At 40.0% G+C, this 24291-nt stretch overlaps 1 protein-coding gene across 14 annotated transcripts in view; it reads right to left on the bottom strand.

The window, feature by feature from the left end:
• MAGI2 (membrane associated guanylate kinase, WW and PDZ domain containing 2) overlaps positions 1-24291 on the bottom strand; it is a 1467480-nt gene that overhangs the window by 150698 nt on the left and 1292491 nt on the right. For all 14 annotated transcript variants that reach the window (XM_059886037.1, XM_059886041.1, XM_059886040.1 and 11 more), the window contains one exon: positions 20253-20513. In XM_059886037.1, coding sequence (XP_059742020.1) covers positions 20253-20513 — 261 coding nt within the window. The remainder of the gene's footprint in view (positions 1-20252; positions 20514-24291) is intronic.

Here is a 24291-nt window from a genome sequence, read left to right as displayed (position 1 = left end):
CTGTCAGGCAGCAACATAAATCAAGTCTTTGGATCAGGCCTCTTGACACAGTGTTCTTAAGATACACAGATATTTGGGAAAAGCTGCAATATGTCATGAGGCTTTGGGCATACTGACATTGGAAGGGAGACAACATATTACTAGTTGGAAATTTTCCTTTAATTGCAAATCACATAAATTATGGAAAAATGAAACCCATCTTTTTCTTTTTTATTCGTTTTTGGGTAAAACACTAGTGTGCACTTACACTGCAATATGTTTCATATTTTCCTGTAGATGAATTGACTCTTTTGGCAATGCTCAACACTGCAAACTTGTTTTAGTAAGAATATTCAGACATAATCAGTTGGACCAGATGGTCTCTAAGTTAGCTCTAAAGGTCTGGATTCTTTGGTGTCTAGCCGTAACCACTACAGGAAGCCACGATCCTCCCTTCTGGCTATGGGTTTCTCTTCTGGGACTTACTACGGTCTATCCAGACACCTTCAGTCACTGGACAACCAATGAGCTTCCCATCAGAAGGTGGGAGGACTTTTCTCGCTCTGGTGGTGTATATTTTTGGAATCTTTTGGTGATGGATTAGTCATGGAATTTTTAGCTATATCATCCTACTGAAGGGAGAAGTGGATCTTCCTTCCACCTGTTCCCCCAATATTTCCTTGTTTTATATGTATCTCATTCCAGAAAAGGAAGAGCCTGTGACTCATGTTTACATTTAATTATTTCCTTATTAACAGACCCCACAAGGTAGAGTTGTATATTGAGGAAAGCATTAGATGGGGAAAGTGAATTCTGCATCATTCATGTCAAACTTACAAGGGAGAAGTGTCTGAAATGAAAGTGACAAAAATAAATATTTCAAAGGCAATCAACAGTATCAATTCTCATTAGCTCACAATTCCACTAATTTGTGAAGGTTAAGCAACATATCATTAGCTTAAAGAGGCGACAGAAGTTAGTCTGGGTTTAGAATCTATGACCTGACATGAAAAGAATTTTTTTTTAACTAGATGATTCCAGTTGGTTTTCTTAAAATCACCTGTGAAAATTATGTATTGCCTAGTTTTAAGATTGTGGGTCAGGGTAGGAAAATCAGTAATTCTATCAATAACACATTCCTGCACAGTGTCTTCTGAGTAACCGGCAAAATGCTATGTACAGTGGGGAAGGCAATAATAAAATAAATGCATGGCATTTGCCCTCAAGAATCTCCCAGCCCAGTTGCATAGACCAGGGATAATCATATCAAATATTTAAAACAAAACACAAGTGGAAAATCTGTGGTGCAAGTAACATACAAGAGTAGAAAGGTGGGATGGATTATTGAGTCCAGGTGTGGACTTACAGAGTGATAAGGAAAAGGAAGCCACTCGAGGGAAGTGAGAGCACATGGCCCCTAGGCTAAGTGGCAGCTCCCTTAGTGAAAAACTCATGATAGTAAAGGGGGTGCCATTATATCCATGAAGGGAGATGCACAGAGAGAATGCTTTGTGGATGGGGTCCCTCCAACCATCATTATGCCTCCATGCTTCCCTGAGAGCCCAAATATGATGCCTTTGACCAGCTTCTCCAGATATACAGAACAACAGAAGAGTAATTGGCACAGGATATTTCTAATATATGATGATGGATTCTGATTTTTTTGGGGGGGCGGGGGGTGCTTCGGAAACCTAAGCCTAGTGCTAATCTTGCTCATTTTCCACCTCTTTCCTTCCTAGAAGTCCCGAATGAGAATGTTCTATGGTGACAAGCCCATTCAGCTAGATTCTTTCCCTTCCTGCAGTGTGATACAACGTCCTTCGAAAGAGATTTTCTAGGTTGTTAGGGGGTGAAGATATGGGGAAAACATGTGTTTGGTATTTTTTTTTAATTGTGGTAAAATTAAGAAAAAAACAGACTGCATGACTTGTTTTCCTCTAGAAGTCTGTAAAATTCAGATTTCCAAAAATGAAAACGTCTTCTCTGAATTTCATAGCCAAATAACTTGCAATCCAAAACCGAGCAGCTGGTGTTTTAAGGACTGCAGATTCCAAAAGTGCACTTTCCCCTCTCCAGCTCCCATGAGTCATTCTCTTGTGGTTGAACAGTTTAGTTACCCTGCAGTTGGTAACAATCAAGATAGTCAGATGAGAGAATGGAAAGAGGGCCCCACCACTGGCATTTTGGGAAGCCCACTGAACTCTTGTTTCAAGGGGCAGAAAGACCACTAAAAAGTTAACCACACGGTTGAAGAGGAGTAGACACTCATCAACCATACCTTACATTTATGCTATTATTTTCCTGACAGTGAACTGGTAATCAAAAGAAAACTCATTGCATTAGGAAATGTAATTAGCTATTACTTGACCATTCCATCCTGGAACACGAAGTTGAGTTAGCAACCTCATCTTGGTTGGAAAGATTTGGTGAACTTGTAGGCATAGGCCCAGTTTCATGAATGTGTGACCTATGCACGATTTCTACACTCAAAACGGTCTTGTGTTTGGTTCAGTGGTGTATTTTCAACATCCTCATCTTCTTAATAATTTCTAAATAAGGACATCATGTTTTCATTTTCCACTGAAAATGAACATGGGTGCTGCAAATTATGTAATTGATCAAATCCGCTATGAATATACAATGGAGGTGACAAACAGATTCAATGGATTAGATCTAGTAAACAGAGTACCTGAAGAACTACGGGCAGAGGTCTGTAATATTGTTCAGGAGACAGCAAACAAAACCATCCCCAAGGAAAAGAAATGCAAGAAGGCAAAATGGTTGTCTGAGGAGGCTTTACAAATAGCCGAGGAAAGAAGAAAAGCAAAAAGCAAGGGAGAAAGGGAAAGGTATACCAAACGAAATCCACAGTTCCAGACAATAGCAAAGAGGCCTTCTTCAATGAACAAAGAAATAGAGGAAAACAACAGGAAGGGTAACTAGAGATCTCTTCAAGAAATCTCTAGACTTCTTGAAGATCTCTTCAAGAAAACTGGAGTTATCAAAGGAACATTTCATTCAAAGATGGGCACAGTAAAAGACAGAAACAGTAAAGACCTAATAGAAGCTGACGAGATCAAGAAGAAAAAACACACAGAAGAACTGTACAAAAAAGATCTTAATGACCTTGATAACCACGATGGTGCAGTCTCTCACTCAGAGCCAGACATTTTGGAGTGTGAAGTCAACTGAACCTTAGAAAGCTCTATTGCCAATAAAATACTAGTGAAGGTGATGGAATTCCAGCAGTTATTTAAAATCCTAAAAGATGTTGTTATTAAAGTGTTGCACTCAATATCTCAGCAAATTTGGAAAACCCAGCAGTGGCCACAGACTGGAAAAGGTCAATCCTCATCCTAATTCCCAAGAAGCGTAGTACTAAAGAATGTTCAGAGCACTGGACGATCGCACTCATTTTCATCTCATGCTAGTAAGGTTATACACAAAATCCTCCAAGCTAGGCTTCAGCATTTTGTGAACCAAGAACTTCCAGATGTTCAAGCTGGGTGTAGAAAAGGCAGAGGAACCAGAGATCAAATTGCCAACATTCATTGGATCATAGAGAAAGCAAGGGAATTCCAGAAAAACATCTACCTCTATTCCATCGACTAAAGCCTTTGACTGTGTGAATCATAACAAAATGTGGAAAACTCTTAAAGAGATGGGGAAGGGGGATACCAGACCATCTTATCTGAGAAGCAACAGTTAGAACCCTGAATGGAACAACTGAATTGTTCAGGATTGAGAAAGGAGTACAACAAGGCTGTTTATTGTCACCCTGTTTATTTAACATATACACAGAGCACATCATGATAAATGCCAGGCTGGATGAGTAATGAGCTGGACTCAAGATTGCCAGGAGAAACATTAACAACCTCAGATATGTGGATGATACCACGTTAATGGCAGAAAGCGAAGAGGAACTAAAGAGACTCTTGATGAGGGTGAAGGAGGAGAGTGAAAAAGCTGGCTTAAAACTCAGTATTAAAAAAACTAAGATAATGGCATCCAGTCCCATTACTCATGGCAAATAGAAGTGGAAAAGGAGGAAGCAGTAACAGACTTCCTTTTCTTGGGTTCTCAAATCACTGCAGATGGTGACTGCAGCCATGAAATTAGAAGACAATTGTTTCTTTGCAGGAAAGCTATGACAAACCTAGACTGTGTGTTGAAAAGCAAAGGTATCACTTTGCTGACAAAGATCCATATAGTCAAGGCTATGGTCTTTCCAGTAGTCATGTACAGATGTGAGAGTTGGATAGAAAAGAAGGCAGAGCGTTGAAGAATTGATGCTTTTGAATTGTGGTGCTGGAGAAGACTCTTGAGAGTCCCTTGGAAAGCAAAGAGATCAATCTTAAAGGAAATCAACCCTGAATACTCATTAGAAGGAGTGATGCTGAAGCTGAAGCTCCAATACTTCGGCCACCTGATAAGAGGTGACTCACTGGAAAAGACCCTGATGCTGGGAGAGATAGAAGACAGAAGAAGGCAACAGATGAGTTAGTTGGATGGCATCACCGATTAAACAGACATGAACTTGGGCGAACTCCAGGAGTTGCTGCAGGACAGGGAAGCCCGAGGTGCTGCAGTCCATGTGGTTGCGAACAGTTGGACACGATTTGGCTACTGAACAATAACAACAACAACGTGACTATATTCATAGTATATTTTGTCTTCATACCACTAGGTATCATTTCAGTGTTTGCAATGGAAGGTGTAAATGAGAATATGGTATGTTATCAAGAAAAATTATCACAAAGGATGGTGGAGGAAGGAGCAAAAACAATTTCTTTCTCCAGTGGTAGCTGCATTTCTCATTCCCATGCACATCATTAGGAGAGATAGTCCAAATAATTGCTGCTATTTATATTCTTAAAGGTCTTTGATTCATTACGTGTTGATTCAAGAGGCCTAAAAATTACCTTAATTCTCTTATTTCATTAAATATTCATATAAGTCACTCATTATGGAACATCTACTAAGCATATATCCGTCTTTCTCTTTCTTTAAATAGATTTTTACTGTTACCATGACATTTTAGGGCTTCCCTGGTGGCTCAGACAGTAAACAGTCTGTCTTCAATGCAGGAGACCTGGGTTCTCATGGGCAGAGGAGCCTGGTAGGCTACAGTCCATGGGGTTGCAAAGAGTTGGACATGACTAAGTGACTAACACAGCACATGTGAAGGACTTTCTGTATTCTTTGCATACTATTTATATCCCTCATCATATAGGGATCCCACAAAACATCTAGACATGAGAGTGGCAGGAGCTAAAGAAACTTCAGAATAGTCATGCCCCTCAAGTCTGCAGGTGTCCAGAAAGGCATGCATGTGGGAATGTGGAGCTGGAGAGGAAGAAGATAGGGAAACACTTCCATTTCTAGATATTACTGTAAAAATACATTTCACTTTAGTGTATATCCCAAGAAGTCCTTTTTTTCCCTTGCTAATTTCCAGGCAGCTGGGACATTCTTTTTATTACCTGTTTTGGTCTGAAATTGATATAGAAAATGTGTCCTTCTAAGTCAAATATCAACTCTACTCAATATTTTTTGCATTTCCCTCCAAAAATTCTGAAAAGGATACATATTTCCATCACTGAGTTAAATCAGTGACACAAGATTTTCCCGTTATGGAGTAAAAACTAAAAATAGAGCTACTATATGACCCAGATATCTCACTCCTGGGTATGTACCTGACGAAAACCATAATTTATAAAGAATCATGTACCCATGATTCACTGCAGCAGTATTTACAATAGCTAGGATATGGAAGCAACCAAACTGTCTCTCAAGAGAGAAATGGATAAACGAGATATATTACATATATACAATGGAATATTACTCAGCCACAAAAGAAACACAGTTGTGTCACTTACAGAGATGTGGACAGACCTATGCTATGCTAAGTCACTTCAGTCGTGTCCGACTCTCATATAGAACAAGTACGTCAGAAAGAGAAATAATATTGCTGACATGTGGGATCTAAAAAAATGGTACAGATGAACTTACTTGCAAAGCAGAAATAGAGACAACAGGTGTGGAGAACAAACTTACAGATACCAAGGTGGAGAGGGGTGGTGGGATAAATCGGGAGACTGGGATTGATACATATACACTACTATGTATAAAAGAGATGACTGATGAGAACCTCCTGTACAGCACAGGTAACTCCACTCATTTCTCTGTGCTGACCTAAATGGGAAGGAAGTCTAAAAAAGAGGGGACATATGTATAACTGATTCATCTTGATATATAGCAGAAACTAACACATTTTATATTTCAATAAAAATTAAAAAAAATTAAAGTTTGAATTTATTTTGTCAAAAAAAACAAAAACAAACCCCAGGTGAATGAATCCCTTTTGTTCTCCAAGGTGGGATACACAGTCAGTAAATCCCAAGCCTTTTTTTGTGCACTCTTTCCTTTTGCTAAAGCACATCCTATAGTATCTTCCTATAGAAACTATACATGGGAGAAAATAATGGTTCAGGATTTAATGTTTGAAAACTTCTTCAGTTTTACTTTCTCATTTGAAATAGAATTCTGGCTTTGAATTCTAGGTTGTATGAAGTTTGAGGCTGAAAAATTCCTTTTTCCTTAGAAATTTGCTGGCATTGCTCTATTGTCTTCTAACATCCAGTGTTGCTACTAAAATGTCTGAACTCCTTAGGATTTTTTTCCCTTGTATATAACCTACTTGTTTTTCTGTTTCCTTTCAGAAATGTTTATGATTGTCCTTGTACATTTTGTGTTCTAAAGTTTTGCAGTGACGCATTTTGGTTCATTTCAGCATGGAGACATTTCTTTTAGTGTTGCTTTAGGGAACTTTTATTATAATATATCTTTGATAACTTCCATTGTTTCTCTGCTCTCTCTTTGTGAAACTCTTACTAGTTAGATATTGACCTCCTGATTGATCTGTTAATTTTATCATTTCTTTCATACTGTTTCTCTTTGTCCTACTGCCTGTGAGATTTCCTTTACTCTAACTTTCAACCCTTCTGTTGAATTTTTAACTTTAGTCAAGATATTTCCAATTCCTAAGAATTCTTTCTTTAATCATATCATTCTTTTTTTTTTTTTAAATAGCATTCTGTACTTATTTTATGCTGGTAATATTCTCTATGTATGTAAGTGAGTGATTTTTGAAGTTTGCTATTGTTCCATTTTTTATTTTATTCTTTCATTAATTTGCTTGCTTTTCTGTTTTAAAAATACAAATTTCATGTCTGGTGGCCATGGTTGTTTTCCATTCTTCCCAAAGTTTTCAAAGTTCTGAGTTGGTCTGAGTTTCTAAAAGGAAATAGGCAGATCAGTGCTATTCATTTCTCTTTTTGGTTTCCTTTGTCTTACAAAATGAGTTGCTGTATTTTTGTCTTTAAAGTACCTTCCCCATTCATAGACATCCCTTTCTTCTTTATTTACCACCATTTTATTGGTGCCTAAGAAAGGGAAAAGATAGATAAACATTAATGACATCATTAATTAGGAATTGAAAATACCTTCTGTAAATTTTATTTTTTGCAATCAATATGTTGGTGTACCAGTTAAAGATTTGGAATCTATTTGGGAAAAGAATATCAATATTTTATGGACCCAAACTTTAAAAGTGTTGCTGTTCCTGTAGCCCTGACAGATAAAATATAAAATATAACTGATTTCTTTTCAAGAGTTCAGAACATGTCATAAAACTACATTTCATCAACCCCAGGTATTGTGTTAAAAATGTTCAATGAAACCACACTTTCTTTCCTCTGTATGTCTCGACTGCCTTTGAGAATTCACACCCATCAATGTACTTGGCTTTCAGTAATTTCTCAGCAGGCCCAGTAGAAATGGTTGATAGTTACAAGCAGGTGTTGCTGACAAGTCATGTTTCTCATTTTTACAGATGCAGTGCATTCTATCTCTGCCATCTCCGTTTTCCTTTTATAGCTTCTGAAATTGTGTTTTGTAAAAAGTCACTTGGCTATCTTCACACAGTTTCCCTGTTACAATAGGTAAATGTCAAAAGCAATCAGGTGCAATACCAGCTTTTCATTGTATTCCCCTAAGCCCTCAGGTAGATAATAACTTCTTGCAATATTTTCTTAATGTAAACGGAAACAGATACTAACCCAGGCAAATGATCCCTCCTGAGCCAGCTGTCCTTTTCAATATGTTATCCAGAAGATTACATGAATATTTATTGGCTGCTTAGTTTCTCACAGAAGCCAAAGTTTCACTAACAAGGTATATCACGTTTTAACTTGAAATAATGCAATTTCACATGACTGGATAAAACATGAACAGACCCTCAAGCAGAGGGTTCAAGAGCTAGAAGATCTTGGTCATATATTAATTTGAAAACAACTTTCAGTGTGACCTCTGAATGACCAAATAAATCATGTCAGTTTCCTTATTTGAAATGTGAGACCATTACTGCATATAATTTTTCTTTCTTATCCTTATCTTTCTTACCCAACTATTACACACTTTAACTTCATTTGAATTTCAGCTTATATGTATTTTACCTAATCCCTTGTACTTTAAAGTATAGCAATTATATGTATTTTCATTTTTACTAAGCAGACATACATCTTCATAATAACTTCACTTGAGATCATCATCATAGGATGATTTTTATTACTCTACCATGAGAAATGATTGAGAAGCGAAAAAACAAAGGTTGAAGAACCTCAAAATGTGTTCCCTTGTTCAAAGTGAAATATGAATTACAGTCTACAGGGAAGAGACCGAAAGTGAAAAAGAAGGTATAAGGATGGCAAATGTGTGCATGAAAAGATCCTCGGTACCTTTAGTTTTAGAGAAGAAATGTTACTTGAAAGCACTACACACCTATTGGAAAAGCTAAAAAAAAAAAAAAAAAAAAAAAATCAATGAAGCCTGGAAACAGCAAGTACTGGCAAGGATGTGGCTCATCTGGAGCCCTCATCCAGGGAAGTACACAACAGAACAGTCATGCTGGAAAGTGGTGCCACATGAACCAGCAACTCCACCCCTGGATATTTACCCAAGTAAAAGGAAAACCTATTTTCACACAAAACCTATATGAAAAGGTACGTGGTTGCTTCATTCATGATCATCCAAAACAAGAAACAACCATAATATCTTTAAACTGGGAATGGATAAGCAGGCTGTGGTACATTCACACAAAGGAATACTATTCAACAATTTAAAAGAATCTGATATTGACACACGAAACAATCTGAATGTGTCTAAAATGCATTCTGCTAAGTGGCTACATACTGAGTAATTGCATTTACACAGGAAAAGGCAAAATTACAGAACAGAAAACAAATCCGTGGCTGCCTGGGCTGGGAGTGGGTGGAGGGCTTGACTTCCTTGGTTAAGGAACTGGTTGTAGTTACAAAAACAGACACAGAATTTGTCAAAATTCACAGACTATAGACTGAAAAGGGCACAATTTACTATCTATAATTAAACCTTAAAAATGAGAGAAAAGTAAAAAAATCAGGGAGTGATAAAGAAAGAGCTTTGGGTGGAAATAAACAGAGAGTAGTTAAAAGAAGTACTGTCGAATTAGCAGGAGAAAGGAGGTGGGAAGAGGACAGTAGAGGAGGAGGAAATGCTGCCTAGTGTGCATTTGAAAGGTGAACAGGACTCTTCCAGGTGGGCAAGGGTGGAGAGAGCATCACCGTCCCAGGTGATGTGACTCGCAAAGGCACAGATCTGTGAGTCTGCAGTGTGGGTACAGGGTTGCCACCAGCATAAACAGCTGAGCCTCAGGAAGAAGGTGAGAGGGGATAGATCATGGCAAGCCTTAGTGGTTGTGGCCAAGGGTTTGGAATTTATTTGAACACCAAATGAGAAGTCACTAATGATGTAGGAAGAGACATGATATAATCAGACTTGTTGTTTTAGAAGGAGTACCAGAGCGAAGGTATGAAGGTTGGACTAAGGGTAGGAGGGTGGGAAGAAGGCTGGAGGCAGGGAGGACATATAAAGGCCACTGCAATGCTCAGAGCTGTGCAGCCCAACATGGTAGCTGCTCGCCACAAATGGCCATTTCGATTAATTGAAAGACAATTAAAAATCTAATTCCTCAGCCACAGTAGCCTCATATCCAGTGCTCCATAACCACATGAGCATGGCTAGTGGTTACAGTATTGTTTAGTGCAGGACAGAACACTGACATCACTGCAGAAAGTTCTACTGCAAAGTGCTAATCTAGAGCCTCTTCTAAGCCTTGGTAGTGGCAGTAGGGAGGTCCTGATGTATTCAAGGTATTTTATTTGGAAAACATGTTTGGGTAATAGCTTGTATTAGTCTCTCAAGTATGCAAGGTGCAGTTGTGTATCAACTTAGCTGGGATATGAACTTAGGTACTAGGAGGCCTGCTTTAAAGCTTGTGAGTATATACACTGATTGGAGCTGAAAGTATACCTGTTAGCCTTCTCTTAACCACTAAGCCCCAGGAAGCATCACTATCAGTGACTAACTTTATACTAGCAACTGGCTGTTTATGTCCTCTCCAAATTCATATGTTGAAACCTAATCCCCAAAGTGACAATTATTTGGAGATGGGGCCCTGGGAGGTGATTAGGTCATGAGATTGGAGCCCTCATGAATGGGATTAGTGCCCTTATGAAAGGAACCACCCAGAGCTCCCTTATCCCTTTCACCATGTGAGGGGCAGTGAGAAGACACTGTCTATGAAGCCAGCTCTCACCAGTCTCTGAATCTGTCAGTGCCAGGATCGTGGACTTCCCAGCCTCCAGAACTGCGAGGAATACATTTCTATAAACTGGTGTTTACAAGCTACCAGTGTGTGGCATTCTATTATAGAAGTCTGCACAGGCTAAGACACTTGGCAAACAATACATAAAGGTTTCACTGTATTTGAATTTTATCAAATGTCTATAGGAATTTAAGCTATGTTTCATCTTGCTGTTCATCTAGCAAGTCTAAAACACATGTGAATGAAGACTTCTAAGTGGAAATGTTCTTCTACCTCATGTTGTTTCAACTGTTCTCTCTCAGAACACCCTTTAAACTATGTGTTCTTGTTTACTGGGAGACCCTCCTCTATGATGAGCCCATAAAAACATATCTATATTGTGAACAGTCTCCGAACAGAAGGTTCTGGGCACCTCAGCCTTGAGAAAGCAGATGGGTTCATCAGGTGCCCAACATCTGGGCATGTTTGTGGATCAAACTGTTGCCTGGCTTAGAGAAAGAGGATCTGGAAGAGATCAGACTGGGAAATGAATATGCCATAGCAGGCCCCACTATTTAGTTAATTTTCTTTGGCACAGTGTACACATTTGGAATGCTTAGTGATCATCAACCCAGAGGAGGCTGACTGATTAATCTTTAGGAATAATTCTAACCAAAGACTGCCAATGGTTTGTTTGGGAAAAAATCCAGCATAAATGTCAAAATTATTGGTGGTCAAGTGAACAAACAAAGAGAACCCTTACCAGGATTTGGTATGGCAGGGAGGATTTGGGTATAGGCACTCTCTGAGTCCTTGGTGAAAGCGGGGGCAGGAAGAGAAATGCTATTTATCCCAGCCCAAATGGGAAAATATTCCCTAATGACACTCTTTCAACATAGCTAGAAAAGGGATTAAATAACAGTATTGTGTTCACTTAACAACATGCTTTTAAAATAGTTGTCTTTGTGGAATCAGCTTTTTTTAATGTGGTTGATTGTTGGGAAAAAAGAAGAAAAACAAAATCACAGAGAATTGAATCCAACATGAGGCCCTGAATGGATTATAAAGAAAATATGCCTTTTGCAAAAGTGAACTGTATGCTCAGAATTTATTTGAACCTCATGGGCATCTTCTGCTGGTAGAGGCAGCTTCTGTACACCTAGTCTGCGCTCTTTTCACAGCTGTGATCTCCCTGTACCTTCCAGCGAAGAACAAGGCCCTGCAGGACATAAGCCCAGAGGAAACAATAGCTAAGAAGACATCCACCTTCTGCTGCTGCCTGGAGAGTCTTTGAATGTAATGATAAAACCCTCCTGAAAAATAATTCCTAGTGGGGAAAAATTATGATTTATGAGCTCCATTCAGATAAGAAAAATGGTCAAGAATTAAAAAAAAAAATGCAATGTGAGCATTCACAGATTTTTTTTTTTTTTTTGATAGGTTGCATTGTTCCTCTTCTTGAAAATAAATAAGAATGATGCTGTGTCTCTCTGGTTTATTATTATTATTTTACAGTTTAATGATCTTTAAACTTGTTAGTGCTAAGAAAATAAAATGCTTACATTTGTTTTTGCATTTTAGTCAATACATGTGTGGATGTTTGGATATCAGAGGACTTAGAGTTTGATGCAAAATCTTTTCTCGTTTTTGTTGTTTGCCAGTCTGTTTACTGTTAAGACCTAGGCAGCCGAGTTTTAATTTGGGAACAAAACTAGTCATGTGCAGGACTGAAAAAAAAGTTGAATTTAATCAATAGGTTCTAGTCCTCTGGTTTTAGTTGGGTATGATCCTATGAAGACTAATGTGATTCAGAGGTCGTTCACTTGGAACAGATAGGGGTTACTTTGTTAACGAGGACTGTGAAGTGAATAATTTGAAGTCATACTTTTTTTCTAAGGATTTTGGGCTGCCATCCAAACCTTCCTGCTTAGGATGGTATCATTACCACTGAGATGGTGTTCATACAGAGGGATGGCCATTCCAGGAACAGTCAGTGCCAGGACGAGGGGGATCAGGGAGCACACTGAGGCCTGCAGCATGGCCCTTCAGAGCACAAGGGTTTGGGGACCCAGATACTCATGATTAGGTCTTCCCGGGCACTTCCCTGGTTCACCAGGGCCTGATTCCTTAGAGGGCTCCCTCACTAGGCCCTTAGCTGCTGTGGAATCATTTACTTAGGCTAAGCACAACTGATGGGAAATCAGTACAGGATCTGGGACTTTGTTATAGTCCCACTCTCTTATGGAATAATTTCTCAGGCTGCACAAGGACCAGCTTGCAAACATTTCCTTTCCTGAGTTCTATGCTCATTCTCAGAGAGATGTCATGCTGCCTTTAAGGGACAGAACAGCTAGTTAAGTATATAGAGAGTTGGAGCAGAGAACATTCACACTTTGATGAGGGCAGGACTAGGTCGCTGTATGAGAGTCCAATCCAACCCTATCCCAACAACATAAATTATGTGACAAATCCTTGAAGAGCATACTACCAGGAACTGTGAGGGATTTAAAGAGATGTCATAATTTCTTGCCCTTAAGGAACTTCCATTTAGGGTTAGCAAAACATATGAAAAATAAAATGACAGTGAGAGTAATAAGACACGATAAGAGAAAGGAAATCACAGAGCAGTCAACAATCAAGAGATTTGAAGACAAAAAAAAAAAAAATGAAGAAGAATTTCATATAAGAACTGCAGAAAACACTTAAGAAAGAAGGGTGAGGCTTCAGGCAGACTCTCATTCAGAAATTAAGAAGAGATTTCTGAGTTGCTTGTAAGAGATGCTTACTGTTTGGGCAGTAGTCTCTACCTCATGGGCTTCCCTTGTGGCTCAGTTGGTAAAGAATCCACCTGCAGTGCGAGAGACCTGGGTTCGATCCCTGGGTTGGGAAGATCCCCTGGAGAAGGGAAAAGCTACCCACTCCAGTATTCTGGCTTGGAGAATTCCATGGACTGTATAGCCCATGGAGTTGCAAAGAGTCGGACACGACTGAGCAACTTTCACTTCTCTACCTCATAGGGTTGCTGTGAAAATTAAACATAGTGGAAGATTCTTAGTACAGTACCTGGGAGCTTGATAACATTTATTAGTGGATAAAAGAAGGTATTTCAAGTGGCAGCAGCCAAAACATGGACTATGGGGAAGGAAAGCAAAAGTTGTCTTTCAGGGGTAACTAAACCAGCTTTGATGGAGCGGAACTGTGAGGAGCTACTGGTAAAAAGTGGCTGCGTTTACATTACTTAGGGTCTTGCATGTAAGAGAAGTGTGTTTGAGATTTACTCTGTAGATATTTTTTTATCAGGGGTATTACGATCAAGGACTCATTGTGGGAAGATTGGATTATACACAGAAAGTGCCACCTTTCTGGATGAACTTTGCTTGATTAAAAACTGTATTCCACTCAGACCCTAGCCCCTGGCTACTTCCTAAAGCAGAAATCAAGTCACACATATAAATGTGAAAAGGTTGGTTTGCCTTAAAACATATGTACCTCAGTGCAGACTGAACACCTTATTGTATTTTTTATGTATTAACATGTAGATTTTCTAGAAGATTATGAAGACATTTGCTTATCATATGGTTTCATGAGTTATATTTAGAAGCAGATATTTGAGGGAAAACTAGTGTTTTATATATAGTCCTCTGCTCCACCATATTTTTTCTGTTACAAAAGCACCACCTTAATAGTGTGGGTGACACCATCACACCTCCTGAGTGAACTACTTTCAGCATAAAACTCAAAGCAAAAGCCACTATGTCATTAAAGGAATTCAAAGTAGAGATTCTTTCAAGGATTAAGGGAATATTTAAGTTTATAAAGCTGGCTAAGAACTCTGAAAGGGAACTTGCTTTTGCAAACCAATGACAGAGAAACCAAGAGGATTCACTTTCTAATTCCACTGCATGGGTATAACTTCAGAAACCTTCTGGCAACGACTTCTGGGGTGTTGTTGTCTTGGAAAAGGCCAGGGTCCCAGCAGTAGCATGAGTGGCACCAATTGCCTCTATTTTTAAGGCGATCACTGAACAAACCTCAGTATAGAGTTTGGAAGAAAACCCACTGCTATAACCCAAAGCAATAAAATGTAAGATGGGCCGCTTACTGATTGCTGATGTTTGCGTGTCCGTGCTAAGTCACTTTAGTCGTGTCCGACTCTTTGCGACCTTATGGACTGTAGCCCATCAGACTCCTCTGTTCATGGGATTCTCCAGGCAAGACTACTGGAGTGGGTTGCCTGGCCTCCTCCAGGGGATCTTTCTGACCCAGGGACTGAAACAGCGTTTCTTACGTCTCCTGTATTGGCAGGAGGATTCTTTATCACAATGCCACCTGGGAAGCCCCTCAGAGGTTTCACTTTAGGGCAGACCTCTGTGACTATGGGACATTAAAACGAGTGTTCCACTGAAGGTTCCAGGTATGCCGAGAGCCGCTGCTTCCCGAGGATGGCCGGCTGAGGTGAGGGGCAGAGCCCCGTGGCACGGTGGTCTTTGCCTCCATCAGCCTCATTCATTTTACCTCAGTGCTTTATACAAATGCTATAATTTTATAAGTGAAAGAAGGAGGGAAATCTTGCCTTAAAATGCCTTAAAGGGGAAGCTAGTTAGGTATGTTTAAGAGTTTAACGTTTAAGGTATGTTTCAGATCATTTCCTGACAAAGGATAAGATGAACAAAAGAAATGAAAGTGTGAGGAGCACCCTAAAAACAACAAAAATGAAAGTAACAGAAGTTTAAAGTGATAACTTAAGGCAGTGAAAAATATAAGCCAGGTCTCAAACTTATTCAAGGCTTTTCACACACAAACCTAACCAAATATCTTATTTCCATGATGATTCATGGCATAATATAATTTAGAGCTGAAAGAAGCTATTAAGACCATTTTTCCTAATCATGTACACAAGGAATGAGCACAGGAAAACCAAGTGACTCACTCAAGGGACACAATAGTCAGTGGATGAGCTGGAGAGAGGCTTGGACTTGTTGTCCAATGCACTTTTCATTTATTTTGAATCTCTGTGTGTTAGGGCAAAACTACAGAAGTCTTGATTTTAGGTTTTAATTTGTACCTCTCCTAAACTCAAATGACTATTCAGTGGCTGCATGGTTGGTGGGATGAGTTCAGGTGGAAAAAAAATTTCTTTACCAATTGTTCAGTTTTATTTCATCCTTTTTGGTAAATTACACTTAAAATGTCACAAAAGAGCCACTGGATAAGTTTCTGAATCTCTAGAATAACTTTTCAACACCAGGACCTATGGATATCATTAAGAACTTTGCGAGTCATCAGGGCATTCTACCAAAGGTAAAACTGACTAACTTTTCCCTAGAATATCAGATTGCAGTGGGCATTAGGGAAAGTCAACAATGACCTAGTCTGTGCTCCCCACCTGTGCCAGAGAAAGTTCACGTGCAGGAAAAAAGATTTTCAACTCTCACCCAGAGCTGAAAGATGAAGAGCCAGTATCGTGTTGACCAGTGAGGCATTTCCAGTAAAGACAGAAACCAGTTGATGACATTGGGACAATGTGAATAAGGGAAAGAAAGGCTGAAGTGCTTGCTCCTCCACTGCTGCTGCCTGGTTGGGTTACGGTTGCTGTCCTGAGCATGCCTGACCTTCAGTTTGTTTGCACCTAAGTTTATGAATCCGCTCAACAGGCTACTGGTCCCTACCACCGATTTCCGAGCTGCCCAGGCACGCTGACTCCATACATTTCAACATAACCTTCCTCACAGGTTTTATAAGAGCAGGACACTAAGCATCACTTTATTTCATCAGTTGTGTCAAAGCCCTTCTTGGGAACCGCTGGTAGGAAAACAGGTTTCGAGGTCAGAGCAGGAAGCATCTGTGGTGACAGGTTATAGCTCTGTAATAAAACCAGGTTGTCAGACTCATACCTTCCACTAGGGAGGCCCAAAGACTGACCTGTCAACCCCACTGCACGTGGCCGCTGGGGCATTTTTATAGAGCAGGCATCTGATCCACTCTGAATCAGAAGCCTACCTGAGCCTTCTTTATCCTGAGTACAAAACCTCAGCAAGCACGACAGGAGAATCAGTCATGGGCAGCAAATCCCTTGAACTTTCCAAATATACCATCATTTCCAGTTCTGGAGAAACTTCTAACATTACTTCCAACTTTCAATGTTTATCAATAACATGGCCATGAACAGCTTTATATATAATTTTTTTTAATCCTTTCAAACGCTTTTAAGTGCAAATGCCTGTTACAGTTCACTGTTACCCTAGGTTCTGGTTTGCAAACCACTTTGTTTTCCCTTGAGTTCAATTTTAAAGTCTAAAAAACACAAGCAATATTTTGGATAATGGGACAAAAATGTTCAGGAAGCTTGCTGGTTTTCAAAGTTCCCAATTGGTTAAACATCTGGCCTCCCTGACAAAGTTGCCACCTGGGCTGAAGAAGCTGGGGAAGGGAATGCTTTCTTTGTCTGGAGGGCAGGGAAGCTTACACAGTATCTCCAGATCTCTGCTCTTCTCTGATACAGTCAACAGAGACATCAGGTTTGCAGGATATTCTAAAAGCTACAGCCTTGAGTCTGAATTCTGATGTCTGCCACGCCTTTTCTAGTCCATTGGTTAGTGAAGTCTGGGGAGACTTCCTGCCTGAAGCCTCAGCAAGGCCTGCTGGTCTGCTGTGGCCGACGACACTGCTGCTCTTACCGCCCCTACTACTGGCCTGGGGCATCGGGAAGACTCTGCACCCAGAAGGTCAGGATAGGAGAGGGGGTGCTGGCCCTCAGAGATGCTCATCTGTGGCTCAGATTTAGCTGCTTTGGGAGAGTGGGGGCCACTGACAAATGGCAGACTGAACTGATGCCAGCGTGAACTCAGCACTCCGAGAAGAGTGAGCTGATTGCAGTGATGATTCCTAGCAGGCAAGGTGGTCAAGGCAGCAACAAGGGCATACTTAGTGCTTACTCTGAGGCAGAGTTTTTCTAAGCACTTATTTGTACTAATTCACTCAACCCTCATAGCAACCTGATGACACAGGCATTAGAATTACTTTCTCTTTTCATTCAAGGAAACTGTAAAGTCCAAAAAGCTTGTGAAATTTCTTCAAGGTCACACAGCCAGTAAGTGATGAGCCAGGTTTCAGGAGCAGGCAGTATGATTATAGCCACGCCACTCCCTCGCCTAAATGTGACAGTACACCTATCAAAGGCATAAATAACAGCGCCTGTCCGTTAAGGAAAGCGTCTCAGTAGCCTTAAAAATAAACTACAAATGTGTTCAAGATCTTATGCTCAGATAAGAAACTAAGAGAAACATGACACAGCCCCGGGAATGACTGTGACTCCTGATAGCATCAGATTCTCCCAGTCTCCCAGAGCCCAGGAAAGCTTGATCTTCTGACAGTGGCTGTGTGGCACAACAAAGAGGTGCTTAGTTTTTCTCTCCAACATTAGAGTTGAAAATTATTATGAAAGTTAGGTATAAAACAGTATTAGGTCTAGGAACCTTTTAGCTGCATGTTGCAAATTATAGGCTGTAAACACTATGTGCTATCAGTGTAATAGCTGCTCTTCCCATGGAACATAGGGACAGTGTGTGTTTCAATTTTCTTAAATTGAAAAGAAATAAATATGTGAAAAAAAAGAAGCTAAGAAGTATCATGAACTCTAGAATCTATTTCCACTGTCCAGGATGATATAAAATAATACCATTTCAAAAAAGGGGTAGAATTACTCTTTTGAGGTCAGTCTAATGTCACTTGGCAGAAAGAAAAATCCACATTTAATTTTAAGCACTGGTACCTGGTGTTCTCCAAATCTGTCCGTGCATGGATCTTCTCTGCAAGAGAAAGATCATCTGTGGCTTCTTTACGTAATAAGTGCATGTGTGTGCGTACACACATCCTCCTGTACATTTAGCAATTATGCTGTTACACTTCAAATAAAGATGAGACCTTATGTACATTCTTAACACTTTCATTGTGGCAGTAGACTTTGTTTTATTCCAGTCCTTTAAGTATCCTGTCCCGACAGGATCCGACAAACAATTTGAATGACTGGAATAGCTACAAAAGCTCTCTGTGAATGTTTTCCCCAAGTGTAAATTATTGGCAAACTATTTATATAATTCATGAAAATCTTTAGTCTTGTGTCCTTTTAATCTTGGTGAATCCACCACACTGACAGAATCCTGCTTTTACTCTAAGCTTAAAGACTGGATTTATTTCTTTGGCTTATCATGAAGAAAAAGATAAGTGAAATCGTACTTTCAGATGTATGCAATTTAGCTTCCATACATTTTCAACGAGGTTTAATGCTTCTATAGTTTCCACCCTTGAATTTGTCAAAGCTAAAGCTAAACAGGGCAATTCTCTGGCATTTAGTCCTGGTAGTATTTTGCTAACATTAACTTTATCATAAAAAGTTCGTATTCATACTCAACAATTTGATTTCTTGAGCACTGTTTGACATCTGCACCCCCCACCATGTGCTGGGAACAACCACAATTCATACAAAATTTAGGACCACAACATGACTCAATTATTATTTTTTTTTTCCTCTTATTGCTCTCTATTATAGTGTTTCTATTCACACCATTTTGGGCTAAATCACTTCAACATTAAAGTTGAACAAGTTTTCCTATCACTTCTGTCCTAATGCTTGCTGGCTGACAAGTAACTTTTGAAATAGTGTGGCTGAAAGGAAAACCACTGCAGAAGCTGAGAATCTGCAAAGATGCTTGATCAGAAGAGAAATATAACCTCTGGCTGTCACCTGTTGTACAGTCTCTTGGAACCAGAGATTTGGAGGAACCTCTGAAGGTGAAATCACCCACTTCCCCCATTCCACAACTTCTACCCTAAGGGAAGGCACTAGAACCTCTGGACCTCCAGGGCTGTCTTATTAAGTTATTCACTTATTGTAAAATTTATTTATTTTTTTACTAAAATATAGTTGACCTACAATAATACATTAGTTCCAGGTGCACAGCACAGTGATTTAATATTTTATCCATCACAGAATATCAGCATGATCCACAGGACTCTTTTAAAGGCCTCCTCACTGTGTCTCACACTTCCACTCCAGCTCTCTTTCCTCTGATTTCATTTTTAACAAGTAGCTGGATTCATCTTTTAAAAATATTAAGTTAGATATCTGTCTACCATTTAGAACCTTCCAATGGCTCACAAGGATTTAATCTATAATCTACACTCCTTCCCGAGGGTGTGTGAGGCCCTGCATGGCCTAGCTCCTGCCCAGCTCTGTGTCTTGGTCTCATATCAGTCATTCTATGGAACAGGAGTGCCCCTTTCCTCATATCAAGACTCCTGTATCACTCTGCTTTATTTTCTTCCCAATATAAAGTGAAAGAAGAGCTTTCATGGGGGTTGTGGGTTTGGGGGGACATCAGTGGTAGTCTTGCATTCTTTCTAAGCCAAAGTCAGCATTTTGACTGGTCAAGTGTTAAAGATGCCTTAGTTGTGACTGTAGCCTGTGACTTTCAGGCTGCACATTTATTTATGAACACAACATTTCTCTGGTCTGCTTGTCTGGGATCCCCCACCACCAGACAATGGAAAGATGACCTCTTATTCAAAAGCAGGCAGAGCAGTCACTTACTTATAGTGGATCCAGACTCTGGCCTGTTCAGGGAGCTGATGATGACAAAGCCGAAACCCTCGTTCTCTTTGCGGTGAATGACCACGTCGCTGGTCTGCAGGCTGTGGGAGGCGAAGCCTTCGGGGGGAGAGGCGTTGCTGGTGGGGACGGCATGGTTACTGTTGCTGTAGGTGTTGGTGTAGGTTGCGTAGTCACTGCGAGGAGAACTGTGGTGGGTCGACACGGAGCCTGGACTCCTCCCATTCTCTGGGCAGGGCTCCCCTGGAACACACATCATACACAGGTACCTGGTTATTTAGCCAGAGTCTGAATGAACGAGCATCTCCTGTGCCCTGGGCACTGTTCCAGACACCTGTATTGTTACAAGACTGCTTGACTGGCTCCTATTCTCCCAGTCTCTGGATGTGATGCATATTTAAAAGGCTATGAACCTGGTTAAGGAGGCCCCTAGGTCTTGTTCCCTTCCACCCTTCTCAGCAAATGCAAGTAAAACCCCTCCTCAAGTCCCCCTGTGCTGTTACTTGTTTATAAATTCTCCTTGGTAAAATTACAACTCCCTTAGACAACACCTAGTTTGAAATATAGGGCTTCTTAGTTTCATGATCATAATTGATCTTAAGACAGACCATAAAAGACCATGAAACAGGTAGACAGAATCCTAAACTGTACTACACATAAAACTTATAGAACTAGTATGAAATACACATCTTCAAAGTCCACCCAAGAAGTTTTTTCAGTAGATATAGGAACAACTGAGCCCAGGAATTTAGATGAGGTTTCAAGGCCACACTGGGAGGAATGCTGATTGTAGCTGGGGCTAACAGGGGATGTCCATGTAAGAGATCTATTGCAATTTTACTAAATAGTCATGGTTTTATTTAATATTGTGACACCCTGTTAGCCTTGAAGTGTTAATTCACTTTGTATAGGTGGAAAACACTTACTTTGCTCACTCTAGGATCAAATCTAACAATGATATCAGGCTAAGGAATGATGAACTTTGAATCTCTAAGGGAGGTGTTAGAAGCCTTGTTCATTTAAATTCTGTATTATTACAAAATATAGTTTATATCAACCAGATAAACCAAGCCAATACTTCCATGAGAAAGTAAGTATATTTTCAGGGGGAAATGACAGAAAGTTGGCAGCCAAGAGAAGCTAGGTTTTAAATTGAAAGTTGATCTATCATCCAAGAAAGAATTTTGTTATTTTACAATAATACTTAGGTTCTGGTATTCTGATGAAAAAAAAACTTAAAAGCAAGCAGGTAGAATGCTGTAATTAGAAAAATGACCATTTCATCTCCATCTTACAATTTGATTCAGTTTAGTCGCTCAGTCATGTCCGACTCTTTGAGACCCCATGGACTACAGCACGCCAGGCCTCCCTGTCCATCTGTACTCAAAAGATATTTATGGAATAGAGGGACATTAAGACTGAAAATAATGATGAAAATAATGATAATTAATGATTCTTTTTTGGGTCTTTAGATATGGTTTCCTATTTGGCATACTGGAAGTTGTCTCATATGGCAAGTTAAAAATAATTAGCCAAAGTTCCAGTGAGGGCTTCTTACTTAAGCTGCAATTATATTCTGAAATGAAAAATCATTTCATTTCAAAAATCAAAGTCAGTTCAAAAATCAGGGAGCAAGAACACTGACTATAAGAGATGTTTTGTTACACTGATACCTACAGAAAATGGAACTGCATTTACTAAAATACTGTTTTACAAATGATCTTTACAAAAATGTATTCATTTCTCATCTATAAGTACAAAATGAAGAAGATCCAGGCTGCTGCTTATTATCACTTGATAAATTTGAATTTTCTGTGATATTTACTCAATCAGGTTTTAATAAAATAAAGCAAATAGATGCCATTCATCTGTAAGAAATGTACTGAAGTGATAAAAGAAAAACAACAAAAAATGTCAATGGCAAAGCTTTTTCCTCTTTTCTACCAGAATTTCAAACTGCCTGTAAAATGAACCCTCTCCACTAGAAAACATCATCCAAAGACAAGCTGTTATTGTCCTGGTGAAGCACACATGTCCTTTATCAGTCCTTGCACAAGTTGGAAATAAAGTGATTAGAGATAGTCAGGAAGAAGAAAAACAAACAATTATTATGCTGCAACATTAAATTGAAGAGCTCCCCAAGTTACTGGACCAAATCAGTAACTAAATGTCATAGGCAGTGACAAGAAAGATCTCATTTTCTGGCTGTCATATTTTAGGGAGTTGAGAGCTGCAGTCATCAGTACAGCAGCACAAAGAAAAATTATCTGTCTTTGCAGTAAATGACTCACAGTGGATCTGCCACTGGTTCTAAAGGGAGAAAGAAAGACAATCATTGTTTAAGTCAATGCAAGTGGTCCCCGGGTGAGTGAAGGAGTCAAATACATTAACAGAGTACATTTCTATTGCTTCTGGATGTCTCTTTCATCCTCTCCAACAATGTTCTTTATCTTTAACACCACGAGCACATTTAAACCCAGGGAGTTAAGACGACTTCCAACGATTGGCTTTGAGGAATAGAACTGATTCCACATCATTTTTCTACTTGGCTGTCTCTAGACACAAACGAGCCTGTCTTCTTTTCAACAACACTTCCTGGTATGGAGCATGAATAACATTGTTTTAGAATAATATAGTAAAATGTCAGAAAGTGACTAAATACCATGTGCATTAAAAAAAAAAAAAACTCACTAATTTCCAGTATCCCTGACTCATCCTTCTGGCTTACAGCCAAATGAGTATACAAAATTCAGTCACTTAATATCTACTCAAATCAAATAATTAATTTTTAGGTTTAGCTTCTGTCTGTCCTCACCGGTCATACTGGAAATCATCACTGTGCTGACTGGGAGAGAGAGTCTGGGAAGGCAGGTGTCATTGATAAAGTCCTCCAGGTTGAAGTAGTTTTGACAAGAACAGTCAAGTGCTGGCCAGGAGCTGCTCCTGGTCTGCAGACCTATTAATGATTCCTTCACAGTGCTGGCCTGCTGCTGCTAAGTCGCTTCAGTCGTGTCCGACCCTGTGCGACCCCATAGACGGCAGCCCACCAGGCTCCCCTGTCCCTGGGATTCTCCAGGCAAGAACACTGGAGTGGGTTGCCATTTCCTTCTCCAATGCATGAAAGTGAAAAGTGAAAGTGAAGTCGCTCAGTCGTGTCCAACTCCTAGCGACCCCATGGACTGAAGCCTACCAGGCTCCTCCGTCCATGGGATTTTCCAGGCAAGAGTACTGGAGTGGGGTGCCATTGCCTTCTCCGCACAGTGCTGGCCTAGAGTTTATTAAATGATTATTAAAATTAATTGGCAATATTTTTAAACAGGGAGATTTTATAGAAAGCTGGATTTCTAGTTTCTCTTGAAATATTTGGCTCCTCTGTCCATGGGATTCTCCAGGCAAAAATACTGGAGTAGGTTGCCATGCCCTTCTCCAGGGGATCTTCAGACCCAGGGATCAAACCCATGTCTCTTACGTCTCCTGCAGTGGCAAGTGGGTTCTTTACCACTAGCACCACCTGGGAAGCTTCCAATAATCAATTTGAGTTGGGCAATTGCTGCCCCCTTGACTGAGTATGAAATGTGCAAGGCCCCACAGTCTCAACTACTCCCCAGTGTCTCCTGTACATTCCTGATTTACTCATTTACCCATGGAGTGAGGAGCATGTAGGCAAAGAGACTTGTTCAACCAGAGCCCTTTTTTCCCTTCAAGATCACCCGGTGGGTATCAGAACTCTCAGACTCTGTAACCAAGCAGCCCCTGCCTGCTTTCAGGGTGTGCCTGGGTCCCTTCTCAGGACTGTCCCACAGATGTATGACAGCACTGCAGATGTGTGAGTCTTAAAGCATGGCTGAGGCAATGGGGACTGTGCATGGTAGAGCTTAGATACGTGCGCTAGAGTGTCCACAGGCATAGTGCATCCCTGTAGTGCCCTTGCCATGTAAGGGGCTGGCCCACCCGCAGGCATTTGATTTTATGTACTCCTGCTTTATGCTCAACAGGGCAGACAACTTATTTAAATGCTTAT

Source organism: Bos taurus, chromosome 4 (genome assembly GCF_002263795.3).
Source record: "Bos taurus isolate L1 Dominette 01449 registration number 42190680 breed Hereford chromosome 4, ARS-UCD2.0, whole genome shotgun sequence".
Classification (NCBI taxonomy): Eukaryota; Metazoa; Chordata; class Mammalia; order Artiodactyla; family Bovidae; genus Bos; species Bos taurus.
This window is presented reverse-complemented; position numbering and strand designations above follow the sequence as displayed.